Source organism: Lissotriton helveticus, chromosome 3_1 (assembly GCF_964261635.1).
Source record: "Lissotriton helveticus chromosome 3_1, aLisHel1.1, whole genome shotgun sequence".
Classification (NCBI taxonomy): Eukaryota; Metazoa; Chordata; class Amphibia; order Caudata; family Salamandridae; genus Lissotriton; species Lissotriton helveticus.
The window spans coordinates 937,520,428-937,539,097 of NC_136061.1; the positions used below are offsets into that span (position 1 = coordinate 937,520,428).

The 18,670-nt window shown below is 44.0% G+C and overlaps 1 protein-coding gene across 2 annotated transcripts in view; it reads right to left on the reverse strand.

Annotated features, from left to right (window-relative positions):
• The window catches only part of LOC144823106 (chaperone Ric-8A-like), a 152,368-nt gene that overhangs the window by 88,356 nt on the left and 45,342 nt on the right, over positions 1–18,670 (reverse strand). For both annotated transcript variants that reach the window (XM_078681287.1, XM_078681286.1), the window contains one exon: positions 17,985–18,581. In XM_078681287.1, the coding sequence (XP_078537413.1) occupies positions 17,985–18,581 (597 nt within the window). The remainder of the gene's footprint in view (positions 1–17,984; positions 18,582–18,670) is intronic.

Below are 18,670 nucleotides of genomic sequence, written 5' to 3' on the forward strand. Positions count from 1 at the left end.
GCCGACATGTTTCATTGCTATAAACTTCAGCAACTTCGTCAGGGCAAAATTGGGGTTCTGTTTTCAATCTTTACTTTTGTTGGTTCACAGGACCTGATGGCTGCCAGTTACTGCATACCTGCAACCATCACAAGCATTCAACAACGTGTCATTAGATCACGTGTCTACTGGTGGCGCAATTAAAATCTGGCCCCCACTACCGAGTGCAGTGTTCCCCTGCACTCGGTAGTGGGGGTACTCCCTGGGAGCAGTGTTCATGACCGAGTGCACTCGGTAGTGTGGGCCAGATTTTAATTGCGCCACCAGTAGACACGTGATCTAATGACACGTTGTTACATTCGAGTGCACTCGGTCATGAACACTGCTCGCACTCCTCTAGCAATGCTAAACATCTGGGTGCATTCACCATTCTTGCCAAATCTTATTGAAGCCCTAGCACCATAATACAGATTCCTGAGGAATTGGATAATATTGTTCTCCACCCCCAAATGTTCCAAAATTAACCACAGCTTACTGTGGGTAACACAATCGAAGGCGGATGAAAAATCCACAAAAGTTAAAAACATCCTTCCTCCTTTAGCTTTAGTGTATTTTTCTAGAAGTATATACAAATTAAGGCCCTGATCCACAGTGCCGATACCTTCCCTAAAGCCATATTGGAGGTCACTGATTATCCTATGCTCATCTGCCCATATTTGTAACCTATTTAAAATCACTCTGCCAATGATTTTGACTGTTGAGTCTAGTAATGATATAGGGCGATAGCACGCGCAACTAGTCCTATCGCCCTTTTTAAATATAGGAACTATAATAGATTCATACCATGTCGATACCAATCCATCTGAAGAGGAGGCATTAAAAAGTGAGTGAGCAGTGGTGCCCATAGAGTCATATTGTTCTTGAAAATGTCCACCGGAACACCGTCAGGGCCCGGTGCCTTTCCCCCCAGGCTGGCTTTAATACTCAGAATCACTTCATCCAGAGTGATACTCAAATTTATATTGTTCTTTTGAGGACTAATAGTACCCTGCTCAGCTTCCTCACCAAGCATTTCCTCTGTCAAAGTTGATGCACTATAAAGTGTTTCAAAAACCCTAACCCATTCAGTTTCGGCAATGGCAATCTCAATCCTTGCCCTAGAGTTGTCATTAAAAAAAGGTGCGTTTACTGCCTTCCAGAAGGCTGTCATATCTCGGGATTGGGAAGCATCGCATAGTGAGTCCCATGCTTCCCTCTTCAGAACATCCTTTCTCCTTTTTAAAGCTGCCTTATAAGCCTTACGCAAGTCCCTAATTAAAATCCAATCCTTATCAGGGGTATTTAAGGCGCATTTAAGGTTGGAATAAGCCTTAGTACATACTGTGTCAAACCAGCTAGGTCTTTTTTCTTTAGAATTTTTTACTTCTACCCACAAGCTGGCCTTGATTTGTGAGGTGATTATCTTAAAGTTTTTAATTATTTCAGAGTTTTCAACTGTCTCTCCCAGACAAGCATCAAAACTAGGTTCACACTTCTTAATTAATTTACATAGAAAGTCATCGGGGACTACCTTTGACCACTTCAGTGCATAACCATTTTGTCTTTTTAGGGCAATGTTACTCAAATAACGCCCAGGTATATGATCATGCTCAGGGTCAAAATATGGATTTATAATTTCCACCCTTCTAGGGAAATGGTCACTTAGAGGGTTCTCTAACGTTTTAAAGTTTAAGACATTATCTCTATAACATGAAGATATCATTATAAAATCAATTATCGAAAACACCCCTCTACCGTTAAACGCTGGGAAAATGAGATCTCGGGTTGACACATTTTATTTGCAAAACCCAGATCACATGTAAAGATAATTTCATTCAGAAGATCCCCGCAAACAGAGTGATCAAAATGTATTAAGTTGGTTTCTCTGTCCAACATTAGGCCACAAGTCCCCTGTTCTCCTCTCTTGCATGGTGGACAGTTAAAATCACCACCCCAGACAACTACAGACTCTTTAGTTTCCCTGCCTTGCAGGCTGTTAATATCAGTTCTCAATGTTTTCAATACTACTGGAATGTCGTCCAAGGGAACATTATTATAAAAATTCACAATTATAAAAACACAATTTTTTGTTAATATGTATCCTAACCATATGATAAAAACTGTTGTTGCACAGAATCTCTATTTTTTCACATTTAAAAAGGTTGGATACATAAGTGCATAGCCCACCTTTGGCTCTGCCGTGTAACGAGCCTATAGCTGGCGTGAATATAGTTTTAAAACTGCTCAAATGGTGCACTTCTACCGCCCATGTCTCTTGTAAACTAACAATATCGTATTCATTTAGAAGTTTTACCTAGTTGTGATTACCTATCTTAGATCTTCAACCTGCAATATTCCAATACATGATGGACCAGGTACCCTTATTCGACTTATTTCTCTCATTTCTAATAATCCCAACATCTACTGGATGGCCATATTTATTCTCTTTATTCTGTCCATTATCTCTGTTTACTTCTTCACCAGTTATGTCAGAATGTAATGGCTCCATACTTTCACTAGATACTGCTAATGGCTGGATTGGACTTAATATGATATGGTCTTTCATTGCAATTTCAGGTAATCGATTTTCAGGGGGTTTAACAATTACCTTCCCCAAAGTTGGTCAATCTACCCCCCCCAAGCCCAGATAGTGACTCATAGCGGTTACCTGTCGGTATGTTAAACTGGTTTTCAAACGAGAAAATGGGACCACCTCGCTGTCCATCACGGAAAAGAAGACCATTGTAGGTAGAAAAGGAGGAGGGATAGAAGTAGCTTAAATCAAAGGTACAAATACCCCCCATACTTCTTTGGTGATAAAAGCCGGTTATATACTGAACCACGCGTGGATCCTAAAATTAACAGTGATACAATCCCCATCCATATCCTTTGTTCTATGACCCACCCAACTTACTCTGCGAACATTTAGAATTTCACCATGTAGATCCGGTCTAAGAGGTCTGTTTTTGTTTAACCAAAACGTTACCTTGTTTTTTAATTCTTGGTACGTTTCTATTTTCTCAGGTTTCAACTCCGGGACACCTGATAATACAACTACATAGGGGTATGAGGCCGGGGGAAGATCTAATCTCTGTGGACTACCTTTTTCTTTGTCCCCATATTGTAATTCTTTATCATGTATAGTGGTTTTACCCATCTTCTCTACGACCCCTGAACCTCTTTCGTCCTTTACCCCTTGTCTCTCTGAACGGCCCCCTCTTTCATGGACCGTTGATCTACCTGGTAATATTGTATCACGCCCTTGCATGCCATTTACTGGATGAGGTGATTCAATTATAGATGTTACCGAAATCTCGGTAGGTCCAGTTAATTGTTCAACCCGGGGGATGGTTACTATTCCTGGTTGATTCAATCCAGACTCTACTAACTTTCCCAAGAGTGCAGAGTTAGCTAGAGTCGCTTGTTCAAGCAGCCCTAACTTTTGCTGATCCTTTTGGATCTCTCCATCAGTGGAAGGATTAAAGATTTCACCAGTTGTTCCATTTTTCCTAATTTTCCATTGTTCCTCTATACTTTGAGCCATAATTATAGATGGCTCTACCACTCTTGCAGAGGGAGCCTTAGCTGAGGGAACAGTATTCTGGGCTTGTAAAGTGTTTGTAGTGGTGCCCAGTGTCGATTTTACCACAGCCTTAGACATTGTTGTGACTTTGGTCTTCTTAGCACAGCCTCCCTTTTGTAAATTCCCTACCCGTTTCCTCTTGACATGAGGGCCCGTAACCACTGGTCGATTAAATAATTGGGAATTAGTGGAGTGTATAGATGTCGATTTAATGGATACACATGGACCAGGATCATTCGGTATCTTATCTATAGAAGAGTCACTGATTGCTACGATGGTGCTAGATTCTGCTATAATTGATTTATCAAGTTGTCCATGCAGATATTGGCTACTTACATCTATCAGCGAATTAGGTATAGTCACTTGATCTGGGGAGGGAACTAGCGCTAAGCCTCCCAATGAGGATCGTCTCAGATATATGGGTTCTAGGGACAAACGGCGTTCAGTTAGTGCAATTTCGTGCTCCAGGACCGAAGTGGCCCTGGTTATGAACGCATCTAACGTTCCAGTTACCCCCCTCCCTTCCAGCTGTTTGCTGGCTTATTTCCTTTCCCGTTTTTAGATGCCATCAATCCAGTGAGATGTACAGAATGTTATCACTAATAGGGCGAATGGTAAAGTCAAATACTCAGCAGTGTAATAACAATGTAAGGTCTTACAGTGTTTACAACGTTCGGAGGGTGGCCCAGCCCAGTCTCCTCCTGTCTTGGACGGGCTCAGATGGGCCCGCCCTTGGCCCGGGCTTGGCCCGGCGTTGCCCGCGCGCGTCCCGCGATGCGGGAGTTCTCAAGTTGTTTTAAGCGCCACCAGGTGCCTAATGGGCGTGGGCGTGAGCGGCTTCCTGCAGCAAGGGCTCCTGGGAAGTGTAGTTCCCCCACTCAGCGGCCACGCTCGATGTCTAGTAGCAGCGGCGGCGGGGGGGAAACCAACGGCAGAAGCTGGGAAGCTGTCGCTAAGCAAGGGTCCTGGTGAGTCTTGATATGCCCCCAAAATGCGGCAAAAAATGCACCCGCTCCACCGGAGTTCTCACGTTGTTTTAAGCGCCACCAGGCATGTAATGGGCGTGGGCGGCTTCCTGCAGCAAGGGCTCCTGGGAAGTGTAGTTTCCCCCACTCGGCAGCCGCGCTCAATGTCTAGTAGCAGCGGCGGCGGGGGGAAACCAACGGCAGAAGCTGGGAAGCTGTCGCTGAGCAAGGGTCCTGGTGAGTCTTGATATGCCCCCAAAATGCGGCAAAAAATGCACCCGCTCCACCGGAGTTCTCACGTTGTTTTAAGCGCCACCAGGCATGTAATGGGCGCGGGCGGCTTCCTGCAGCAAGGGCTCCTGGGAAGTGTAGTTTCCCCCACTCGGCAGCCGCGCTCAATGTCTAGTAGCAGCGGCGGCGGGGGGAAACCAACGGCAGAAGCTGGGAAGCTGTCGCTGAGCAAGGGTCCTGGTGAGTCTTGATATGCCCCCAAAGTGCGGCGAATAATGCACCCGCTCCACCGGAGTTCTCACGTTGTTTTAAGCGCCACCAGGCGCGTAATGGGCGTGGGTGGCTTCCTGCAGCAAGGGCTCCTGGGAAGTGTAGTTTCCCCCACTCGATGTCTAGTAGCAGCGGCGGCGGGGGGATACCAACGGCAGAAGCTGGGAAGCTGTCGCTGAGCAAGGGTCCTGGTGAGTCTTGATATGCCCCCAAAATGCGGCTAAAAATGTACCTGCTCCACCGGAGTTCTCACGTTGTTTTAAGCGCCACCAGGCGCGTAATGGGCGTGGGTGGCTTCCTGCAGCAAGGGCTCCTGGGAAGTGTAGTTTCCCCCACTCGGCGGCCGTGCTCGATGTCTAGTAGCAGCGGCGGCGGGGGGAAACCAACGGCAGAAGCTGGGAAGCTGTCGCTGAGCAAGGGTCCTGGTGAGTCTTGATATGCCCCCAAAATTCGGCGAAAAATGCACCCACGCTAGTCACTGTGACATGACGTCTCCTCTATTTGCAAACGTCTAGATTCTTAGACCACAATGTGGCGTACACATGGCCTATTATTCACATCCATCTTCATCAACTCCCAGAACAAATTAAAGCGGCAAGTCTCTGGCCTTTCATCTATTGGTATGTTTGGAGAACCATGAGCCAAAAAAATAGCAAGGCCTCCTAGGTGATTAGCTGAATCAATTTTCATTGATTGCTGCTGATCTCGTTCAGGTCTCGAAATTGGGTACCACCTTCAGGAAGCAGTTGCTTGTGGCTAGTGTCAGCTTTGGGTGAAATTATACAAAATTTTTAAATGTATTGTAATACAGGACTCAAAGAATCACACTTCAAATACAGGTATTTTGCAAACCTGTGTGTTGAGCATTTATGTATGATAATCCTCTGTGCACTGAAGGTAGTGGAAACAGAGAAATGTAATATAATCCATATAGTTTTCAGGAGTAGGAGGGGGTATGGTACTGCATTCAGCAGCAGGGATGTTGAAAAGCCCGCTACATCATACCACCTCTTTGTAATAGATAGCCAACTCCTCCTAATTCCAAGTTCCCAGCCTTCTTACTTCACATTCCCAAACCTGCACCTGCAATTAAGTTTTCGACTGCCTTCTAGTCAGCCCTCCTTGTCTGAGTCCCTCTCACTCTCAGCTGGCAAAATCTCTCAACCCTTTACTCCCACACTACCTTGGTATTTGTTCGATCTCCTTTCCATCCTCTATCCTTCCCGTCATTGCATTTTTTTAGTCTTTTTTTATACAGCACGAACTTGACCCGAAGGTATTGGAGCACTTTACATGGTCGACCACCAGTTATGTTACACTAGGACACATGCATTTTTGGTAGGCATGGGGAGATTGAGTGATTAGCCCCAGAATCACAGGATGTTGAGCCGACTCCGAAGCTCGAGCCTGGTTCCCCAAATCCAAGGTCGGCAGCTCTGGCCGGTACACCACATCCTCTCCCCGTCTAAAAAACTCAAGCCTCTAAATCCAAACTAGCCATGCTCTTATTCCAGTGGCCATAGTCTCCTGTCACCTGCTCCCTGCAAATCTCTAGTCTTGCACCATGTCTGGGGCGCTGATGAATTAAGATGACTTGAGCCTGCTCCCTCTCTAATGTCCTCCTATTTTATGAGCGTCATGCTTCATTGTCCACAAGGTGTTAAGTCCCCTCCTCTAGGGTTTGCCCTGTCACCACTGTTCTCTGGAGAGCAGGCCCCAAACCCAGACCAGTCATAGTTGTTACGTCACAGAGACAGTGGCGATCCACGCGCAAGCACGTGAAGCATTCAACACGCCCTTGTGGCCTGAGCCCGGTCAGTGCAGCAGGCACCCCCTCTCGTGCAGAGATTGGGGATGCATAAGCTCCTTTCGGTCTTTTTAGCCCACATGCGCCATTAATCTCATGTGTGCTGCCCTTCAAGCTGTCAAACCGCCCCTTCCAGAACCTACGGGCCCTCACACTGCCACATCTCTAGTACTGTCACCCCCACGCCAAAGCCTGTACCATCTGTCACCCCCGCCTCCTCGCTCTTACTGGAGCAGTCACATCGCTCTTTGAGAGTGCAGCATCCCATTATTTCCTCTACATCTCTGTAGCATTCCTACCCCCAGGGCCGGCTTTAGTGCTGGTGGCGCCCGGTGTGACAATCATTTTTGGCGCCCCCTCCCCATGACCTCCTTTTCGAGTTCCCTCATGACCACTGGGCAAAAGTGTCCCTCATCTCTCCACAGCCCCTCTCTCACATACATTTCATTTGTTTTAAAGTACTGGTAAAGGCCGACTTTACTAATAAGAATGTATATCTTCCAAGCAAAACCTTTTCAGCAACGTTAGGAACAGATAATGAAAGACTGGGGGAAAAACATAACGTCCTAACCCATTTTAAACATTTTGAATGCAGCTCTTTGATGACCGTTCGTAAGAGTCACTATTCTATATTAGGGAAGTATCTTATGAACTGCAGTAACAAAAGGATCTCTGGGACCAAAGAGGTAATCCACTCAGCTATCCACATAAATTAAACATGTGATGTGAACGGTATAAGTTCTTTGCAACAGGCATATTAACCCTCTGCACTACTTTATGGCAAGTGAAAAGTGCCACTAGACAAAACTCTGATCCCTCTCTGTAGCTAGCAGGAACGTTAATCAAAAGAGTTATCTTGACATTTGTAATGCAGTCTGAAATCTGGATGCACAAGGAACTCCCCCACAGGTGTTTTTAAATCATGTTATTGCTAAAAACAGCGCCTCTCCTGAGGTCAGCGCCCTCTCCCCTCGCCAGGTCAGCACCAAGTGCAGACACACCAGTCACACTGTCCTAAAGCCGGCCCTGCATATCCCACCACTCACCCCAAGGAGCGCACGGCCAGCCCTATCACCTCATCTGTATATTTCACGCAGTCATTGTCCTCTCCTAGCATATGTAGGTTAGGACACCTCTCTGAGCAGCCACCCCAACTCCCACACCCTTTGCAGCTCTCTGAAGCTACCACACCTGCCGGGAGCTGGACCCCAAATGTTTTCCATTCTGCTTGAATTGTCACTAACCATGGGCCCAATTCACAGAACTAACTTAAGACAAAATCCTAAACTTACTACCATTTTGGTATTCACAGAAGGCACTCATTTTGGTATTCACAGAAGGCACTTACTCATTTCTGTATTCACAGAAGTTAGGAGTCCTAACTTTAGGACTGCTAAATACCTTCTGTGAATACCGAAAGTCTTAAAGTTAGGATTTTTCTCAGTTTAGAAGTATAAAGTTAGGACTCCTAACTTTAGGACTAGTTTTGGTAGTGCAAGTAGAAAACGTGGGCTTTGTTTCAATGCCGTGTATTCGTGCTCAAAGCACCAACTTGAGTCTTTTCGCTTGTGGAGAAATTAATCAAGGACCTTTCAAGTTTGGCCGGAGTCCCATAACGGCAGCATTTCCGCTCTCTGTCTGCCAAGACAGAGAACGGAGATGCTGCTGTTAGGGGATTCCTGTAAACAACTGTAGTAACAGCAGCAGGAACACAGCAGAAGGAGACGAAACAGGAGTCACTTGCAAAGCCAGTGCACTCTCCACTCACAGGACTGAAGTAGCTGAAGGCTTCGGAGAGGAGCACAGATGCACACAAAGAGCTGGGTGCAAGTAATCAGGGAACCACCAATGAAGGTAAGACTGAACTGTGGCTTGTGGGAAAGAAGACTGTGGAAACCAGGAAACAGAAGACAGGGAATAGAAAACCCTGGAAAGGAGTGTGGATCAGAGCAGACATAAAGACTGGTCCAGAATATAAAGATAAAGGGTTCAAAATAGCTATAGGATCAAGGAACAAATCTAGCGAACAAGAAACCATCGCCAGGCCGTGATCTAGGAAGGTCTGAAAACAGGGGGAACTACAAGGACCATGATGCATTAAGACAGTAGAGTGGAATCTGGCACTGGAATACAAAGTTTATCTGGCAAGGCAAGGTGTAGAAGTGTGTTAGTGTTAGAGGCAGACGTTCAGAGGGCCTTAGTAACAGGATGGCAGAATCCTGACACTATTTGCCAATGGATATTTGGTGCATCATAGTTTAAGATAAAACAAGTGCATTAAACATTTATATTTGTAGTAAAAGTAAATGAGACTATACCTAGTGCAAGCCTTTCTAACAGGCTTCCATTAGAAGAATGCATTCCTGAATGCAGTTGATAACCCCCTTACATTACTTCTCAAAAAGAGTAAACCTTTGTCACCATAAAGCCTCGATTTAAGCCATAAACTGGCTCGGAAGCATCATTTAGATTTGCTTATCAACCAGTTGCACACATGTATATTTATTTCAGGTAGAGGGCACCTTAGCGCAATTACTTCTCATTTTGCTGTTCTTCAATGATTGGGTTCTTTCAGTTTTTTTTGTTAAGTATACAAGCTGTTAATGTAAAAACATATTTTAATGAAAAGAACGGGAATGTCAATCCTAATAGATCCTACCCACATCATCCACTTGGGTAATCTAAAAGTTATTTACAGGTGGGAAGCTTTTTTTTTTCTTTTCATTGCTTCTCATGTCTCATGAAGTCGAGTTCTCTCTTACTCATCAGCTCACTTGCAAGGTGTCTATTGATTAGGAACTGTGAGGAGCATAATTCTTGTGTAGAATTCTGGTTTACACAATTATAAGAGGTCCATTGATACTGCGTCGGGATTCACTGACTACAGGAATAACAAGCCTAATTTAACTAGCCAGAATATCCAGCAGGTAAAATCACTGACACAAGGCTGCACTGTAGGCAGGGCCCATTCTATGCCCTGCCCAAACCTCAGACACACTAAAATATACAAAAATTGATGGATGAACTGCTTCAATTAATATCAGCCACTGGTAATAACTTGAGGCCGCATCCCAGCTCGTCGTTATTTTGTATATCATGCCACTTCAGTTTGGACCCAGCCATATTCATATCAGTCTTGACCCATCTCCAATTGGAACAGTCTAGCCGTAACTGTCAAGCCAGGTCCTCCCTGAACAAGCAAACTAGGACAGGTTTCACCCTAGTTTTGGGATCATCAGCCAGGTACAGCTTGATTCCATTCACACAGTGTGCATGGGAACCATATTTGGGCATACCCGTCACGCATGGGGCAGCACCCTAAGTATACAAAAATTGATGGCTGGAATGCTTGTATTAATCTCAGCAACTGGTAATTACTCAGGGCGGCATCCCAGTCCATCGTTATTTTGCACACCATTCCACCTCAGTTGGACCCAGCCATATGCAAATTAGTCTTGAGCCTGTTCCAATGGGAACAATCTAGCTTGAACTGCCAAGCCAGGTCCTCCCTGAACCGGAACACAAGCAACCCAGGACCAAATCCCCCCAAGTTATGGGCTCATCGGCAGGGTACAGCTTGGTTCCAGTGGCACAGTGTTCATGGGACCCACTTCTGGGCATACCCGTCCCACTTAGGGCGACACATTAAAGTAAACAAAAAGTGATGGATGGAAGTCTTGAATTAATCTCAGCCATTGGTAATTACTCAGGTCACATCCCAGTCCATTGTTATTTTGCACACCATACACCCCAGTTTGGAACCAGCCATATGCAAGTCAGTCTTGACCCTCCTCCAATGGGAACAGTCCAGGTACTCCCTGAACCGGTACACAAGCAACCTAGGACTGGTTTCGCCCTAGTTATGGGTCCGTCAGCCGGGTCAGCACGCTCCAGACGGATTTGCATATGGTTGGGTCCAAACTGAGATGGCATGGTGGGAGAAAAATGATGGATTGAAATGCAGTCCCAAGAGATTGCTAGTGACTGAGATTAATTCAAGCATTCCATCCATCACCTTGTTGTTTTTGCAAATCTCAGACAGGACATTGGGGGAGCTTATGCTGCTCCCCATGCCAGCCAATATTCTACACTTCTTACATCTCCCTCCTCACCCCCTCCATCTACTCCGGCCTTACATCAGCTCCCTGCACACTTTTAGCACAGCCCCCTTAACACTTTGAAGATCAGTTCACAACAGGTTAATGTTCGTGTTAAAGCCCACTAAAAAGGGAATTCTAAACGGAATACTGGCAGGTAAATCCAGGCCCACATGGTAATGTACCATTCCCTATGGTTTAAGCTTACAATTGCACAGTGCCAGTAGGAGTTGCAGTATGGTATTGCAAGATTCCATCAAAATATAATAGAGAGAGGAAGTGGTATTGTATTGCATTGCCATTTGTATAGCACTATACTAATCCCGGAGAGACCCAAAGATCAGATAAGACACAAACATTGCTTTGTTTAAAAAGAAACTGAAAGAAAGAAATTATGTATTCGGTCTTAATGATTCTAATTAATGTCCTAGCCCTCCAAACCCTATCTGCTTTCCTGATCCTGGTAAATGTATTGTGGGTGCTGTAAGGCCTGTTGTACTGTGAAGTTCATGTTGCTTTTTCCTTCAGCATAGACTGTTTTGGGCTTGACTGAATGCACTTTCGAGCCTTGTTTCTGCCTGAATCCCTGATGGTAGTTTCTATTTTCTCTGTGCACTTTCTTTGCTCAATATTCTTGTTGTTTGAACTGCATATACAGAGATCACTCCATAAATGTTATTAGATCTCAGCGCTGCTTTTGATACTGTGCCACATACAATGCTGCTGGGAAGACTAGTCAGTTTGGGGATACAAGATTCAGCCTCGTAATGGATGGCATCCTTTCTGAGTGATCAAACCTTTCAGGTACTGTTTGTGAATGGTGTCTCTACCTGGCTGGCCCTTACTTCAGGGGTCCCCAAGGGCTCAGCATCAAACCCGCCCTAATTAATGTTTACGTCCACCCTTTGGCAGATTTGGCAGAAAGTTTCGGCCTGACTGTTTTCCTGCTGGCGACACAGACATGATTTTTCCTTGCCGTCCACTCAGGATCACAATGCTGAAGCCCTGAACTCCTGCCGGAGCCACGTTGCAACATGGATGAATAAGAACTCTCTGAAATGTAATGGCGAAAAAAACGAGGTTTTGGTGTTAGGAAAACACCTGTCCTTATGGGGACCTCCTCACTGGCCTGGAAACCTGGGTGTTCTTCTGGCCCCCTCTTTCAAAAGATGAAGAACCTGAGTTTTCTTTTGTACCTTAAAACTGCCTTTGAAGTCCCAAGTTTCAAAAGTGGCTACCATCTGCTTCACTGTGTTGAAATGGCTAGGGAAAATCCTCTGGATTCTCCCATTTCCAGCCCAAAGGACAATTATCCAGACCCTCATTCTCTCTAGACTGGATTATGGTAATGTACTGTATTTAGGAATTGACAAAGCCTCCATAAGAAAGGTGCAAGTTGTTCAAAATTGTGCCATAAGATTGTTTTTCAAATTTCCTAAAACTGTATCAGCCTCCATCCTTTTGCAGGGACTGCACTTGCTTAGGGTCGAGAAAATGATTCAATTTAAGGCTCTGTGCTTTGTGCACAGAGCTAGATCAGGAATTGGCCCTCAATATCTCCACAGCATTGTGAGACCCCATCAACTGGCTTGCACTCTAAGTTCCAGGGATCTCACCCTGTATTCTGTTCCAAAGCTTAAATGGACGTGCATGGATGGCCGGTCTTTTGCTTACATTGGCCCTAAGCTCTGGAATGAGCTGCCACCCATCTTGAAAAGATACACTTAACAGACCTCTTTTCGCAAACAGTTGAAGATATGGCTGTTTTAGGTAGTACTCTGGTTTGCACTCTATCTGGCTTCAAGTGCTGGGAACCCCTGTGTGGGTAGCTACGAGCTATACAATATTAAATAATGAAATACTAGATGGCAGATATTGGCTTGTGCAGCCACATCTATACTCAAACGTCTCTCCTACACCCATGAGTAAGTCAAACCACACATTTAGGACAACGTTTTAGCAGTTTCAACCATATTCACACACAAAAACATTTCAGTCCTAGCCCAGATAACCCATACTGGACTCACACACATCTGTCTATCAATAATCAACCTACCTCTCACACATTATCCCTTCATGCAGAGGCATAGCAACAAAATCTGTGAAGAGCATAAGTCTGGTCTTGACACATGACAACAAAAAAGCTCGTCGTGTAAGCCACAGAACAAACACGCACGTTTCCATCTATAGCGCTGCATAGAATAGCATGCTACCCCTCTGCAAATGCCTTTAATACCTCAATAAGAGTATGTATTACTGAATAAATACAACTGCAATACAACTCAACTTACTTTATCACAAAAGCACTGTCATAATAATATAATAATGGCAATACAGAGCTAGTCAAATCTCTATTGGAATAACCTATCCCTACTTTTTCTAAACGTGTAGAGTTTACTTAAATCCTGATTCAAATCTGTGTTTTAAATTCCAATTGAGATGCAAAGATGTTTGAACTAAGATCTGTATTCTGGGTTCTGCATCATTACTGCATTCTGCAGTTTTCTCCTGATCGATTTCGCATGGAAAAGCCTGAGCAAATGTATACATATAAAATGCAAAGACATAAATGCAAAACGTGCAGCAAACAGTGTGGTAAACACAGATTCCACTAGTTAAGCTTCATTCTGGGGGGTGGGGTGGGGTGGTACTCAGCAGAAGTTAATTATATAACCCGTTAAATATCCCACATTAGGGTAGTGTTAACTACCATGTATAATAATTGTAGCTCCAATACTAGTCTCCAAATTTGTCTTTGTACTTTTGTCATGATGATATATATATTTAGGCATATAGCATACATTATATCAATCTCAGATTGGGGTCACCAAGTCCAGTTAGTTTTTCCAATCTTCCTATCTGCTGTAACCTTTTAATCTGTAATAAATCTGATAGAGATAGAGAGAGGGAGTGTGTGTGTGTGAGTGCGTGCGTGCGTGTGTGTGTTGACCCGACCCATCTATTCTGTCAAATTCTTTACAGTCACTAGCTCTGTCTTGCACTATGATTGTATCATATACAGAGGATAGCTAAATAGATAATCAAGATCATGCATACACTGTGGATAGATTCTGGTGATACACAAAGACCATCAGGCTTGTCTGATATGCAAAATATCCTGTCTACTGTAACAGGGGGACATTTACAACCTGGTGGACAGTTATCAGATCTGTCAGGTAGGATAAACCCATGGCCTTCATCAATCGGGCAGAGGACCATCCACCCTTTTTCTGATCCTCACCTGGCTAGCATTTCAGATCTGTGTGGTGAGGCAGCACCCCCTTCAGAACACTGCAGGTTTGCTGAGCTGGCACCATTTTTAAGCACCTGCTCCGCAACCTTCTTTCTATTGAGAAAATAAAATCTCAACGCAAGTGTTTGTTTTCTCAATACAAAAAAACAGATGGCCTCACGTGCAGGGGCACGTGCAGGGAGCTTTCTCCCTGCATGTGGGGGCTATTCTACATTTTCCCTGCATGTATCAACTATGTCTTGAGAACGGAAATGAGTGGGGATAGTCTTGCCCTCATTCTGGTGGGATGATCATCATTGCGATTTGGTGGCGCTTTGAAAGATGGGCCACCAACCCAGAGGTTGACACCAGCAGACAAATGAAGGCTGCACCAGTGTAAACAAGGTCCTTTCACCAAATCTATATAGAACGGGAGAACAGCTATTTTGGTGGGACGGAATCTCCAACTGCGCAAACTCTAAATTAGGCTCTTAGTTTCACTTCTGCCTTTGCTCCTGGTTGCTTGAAGCTGCCAGCATGCCATATATAGTTCCAAAGAAAACAACAAAGTATAATTTGTTAGAGGGTAGGACAGGTCGGATTGAGGTCAGGGGAAGAGAAATAGGGCTGCAATCCCTGCACCCTTCTATTAAACTAAAGACAAATGTGTATGTACACACACACATCCGCACACATATCAGACTTTGAAAGCACCACATACATGTCAACAACTCAGACATTACAAACTATCTCTTCCTGTTACTAAGATCTCTTTTACTTCAGATTCTATTTCTCACACTTCCAACTCTTCAAGGGCTCTTTTCCAGGCAGTCACTAATCTCACCAGATTGCCCTGGATCAAAATGACTATTTCCTCTCCCAAGTTGTTTGTGACAATTTGGCCTCTTTACCTAAGAGAAAATCAAGGCAGATCATGCCGTAAGCTTCCCTGCTTGCCAATTTCTAGAAAGATCCAGTATAAGTCACTCTGTTTTGCCCACAGAGCCTATTATGAAGGAAACCCCACGTTGCTTATGGGGTTGCTTTCAAGTCTAAATGATCCCCTCATTGTGGCTCTACCTTCTCCCGATGTAGACATTTTCAGTGCTGGGGTAGAGGGTGTCTTTTATTGCTTCCTCTATTTGAAATGCACTCCATCGTGGCTTGCACAACATAGAATCCCATTCTGTTTAGGGAGGCTTTTAAAATGAATCTTTTTATCAAATATCTTCATATCTTTTCTAATGTTGCTTGCTAGTTTACATCCAAGATGTCTTAGGGCATTCATTGCACTTTATAAGTAACAACTCAACTCAACTCATATCTTGGGTATGTAGGTTTTCAATACATTTAATGGGTGCCTAACACAGGCCCGGTGCCACTTTTAGAAGTAATTGAGCAGAAAAGATGGGCAATGGCTCTTGTCCTTTGGTGACGGAGCAAAGGTGTCTGCCGCCTGACCTGTGACTAGACTAAGATATAGCTTAGCTGTGTGAAGCTTGAACATATCAGTTATGTTATCAGAGGCATACCTCTGCCATCTAAAGCAAGCGCATCTATGATCAGTTTCTGAGAGTGCATTGTAAAACAGATGTACACTTTGCTTTAATGTATGCCTTGTGTGTTTTTTTTCTGAGGGATGGTGTCTGTACAGAGGCAATACAGTACCACTCCCCTTGTATACATTTCATTGTTGTGTCCTCGCTATTCAAAATAGTGTAGTTTGATAACAAAATGCCTGTTCTGCTTTCAAACTAAGCCTGGGTCTGTCAAAAGCAGCATACTTATGATATTATGTATAACAGGTTACCAATGCAAAACCGCGATCCAATGAAAACACTACTTTATGCATTACTTGCTTCAGTGTTACAATGACAAACTGGACACTAAGTTGCCTGTCTGTTGTCTCTCTCACGCCCCATTCTAGGTTATCCCCTTTCTCTACCCACATCAAGCTAATTGCTATAGTTAATATCGACATTTAGAAACAATAATTATTGAGAATACATTGATTCTTAACAAGGGAATCTTGAAGAAATGTGTAATATATATATATAAATAAAAAACTATCTAATGGCGACCACCAGTAGATAATATACATGTGATCAAGCGCTCTGGGAAACGCGAAACGCGTCGTGATGACTGGGAACACCGTAGCTAAATAAATCACTTCTTTGCACCGATTTTGGGTTCGTGTCCGTACTTGCTGCCTGGAGAAAGCCTGCACCGTGCCGGATTATCCTTGGAATATATATATATATATATATATATATATATATATATATATATATATATATATATATTCACAGAGGGACGGTTCCCTTTTCCCGGCTACACAGCGCTACGCTGGAAGGTGCGTCGCTAACGCGGTTGAACCAAACCGCCTCAAATGTCCGGTATCTCCTGAGGAGATACCGGAACGCGTGGGTTAGTCCTGTGTTGGTGAAAATAAATGATTTAGGAATAAATTAACACCCTGAAACAAGACTACTGGTGTGCGGCTTAATTCGTTTCTCTGGAAACTGTTGTGGACATATATATATATATATATATATATATATACACACATATAAACACACACAAATATATATATATATATATATATACACACACACACACACATATACATATATATAATATAATATGTAATTTTGTATAACACGTATTGCATCTTCAGGATTTAAAAACAACATCTCTATTTTAGTGAATGTGACACTTTACGTGCTGGGGGTTCAGAACATAAATGAAAGCATGTTTTGTTTTTATAGCATATGCTATTAAGATGAAATAATGTTGTTTCTGTTGGAGTGACCTCTTTGCGGGACACTGAACATTAGTCACACATTTTATGTACTCTTATTGAATGAATATTATATCCTTTGCATGTAGACCACCATTTGTTGCAAAGTTCTTTCGAGGAAACTACCTTGTGTGTCAGTTTTTTAGGCCCTGTGGCTTCCATCATGGATGTAGGTCAGTCATCTCATATGGGAACTGCTCAAGGTCTAGTGCTAACAACAATAATTTTATTTTGATTTTGAATAGAGCAGTTATCTGGAATAGTAATTAACAGGAAGTACTATTTTCAACTGATTGGTACTCAATTATTCAATCTCAGGAGCATCAGAATAATTATTAGAAATCGAATCCAACACTTGCCAGTGACACCCCCCAAAATCAGGGATGTCAGACCACTAGGACCAGTATCCTGAAACATTTACATGTGTGACCTCAAAAAGCATATGATGAGCAGACTAAAAGCATCCCTTAAGTTAACAGTCAGACAGAAGTGTCTTTCTGAAGATGGAATTAAAAATATTCCATGAGCTCAAAGTAATTTCACAGCAGGCATTTTCGGCGAATTGGCAAAAAGGGCCCTTGTCTTGAAATAACTGTGTGGAAACTGGTTCTAAAGTGCTTTGTATTGAAATCTGTAGAAGCCGGTTTTTAGCCGTCAAATTACTAATTCACAGTTTTAAAGATCTGTTGGTGGCCTATAAACAATGTCAAATCCACTAAAACATGTTTATTGTCATCATATCAGGTTTGACCGATATGTTTAAAATGCACAATGAATCACTCTATTTTCCTGTACTGGCTATAAGGAAAGCTCCCCTTTTGTTTTTAGTATTACCCAGTCTCCATTTGCAAACTCTTAGCCTCCTCCCTTGACCCCCCCAACTCAAATTTGAGTCTCATTGGACCCTGGCTGGAACCCTCCCGCTGGGCATTTCTCAGTAGGAGTTAACCCCCTTACTTCTTAGGTGTTGGATCCCCTCACCTCGTCCAGCTGTTGTTGGCTGCTGTTGAAAGTAATGTTGAAGAGCACCTTGAGGATCTCCATTGCCAGCTCCATACCTTGTCGGGAGAGGTGCCCTGGGTTGCTCTCCCGGTCAAAGGGATCCGTCCACTGGGTGCCCAAGATTGCCTTCAGGGCATCAGTCATCAGGCTTACCCCACGGAGCTCCTGGGCCAACTGCTCTCGCACGTCTACCCTTAGGGCGGTCAGCAGGAAGAGCAAGCGCACATCCAAGAACTTAACCTCATGCATGAAGTTCTCCTCACGGTGGAGCCTGAGTCGGCGGGCGAGGCCCACAATGATGCCCACATCAGCACCCCTTTGCTGCCCCTCTGTACTGCTGAAGACCAGGTTGCACAGACACTTCAGTGCCTCCACCATCACATCCTGGTCTGGCACGTCGAGCAATGACCCATCAATACCAGCATGATGCGCCAATGTCCGCAGGCCTGAATGGGTAACGAAGGGGTCCAGGGCACGCTTGTCACGGGACAAGATACGTACAGTCTGTAAACAGGCTGCCTGGCAGGAAGGTTGTAGCTCACGTTCTAAGAGCTGAATGAGAAGAGTACCCAACACCTGCAGAATAACAGAAGAAATTATGACATTATTATTATTATTGTACACCACAAACTGAACTGTCTATTGCTGCTGAATTATGATTACTG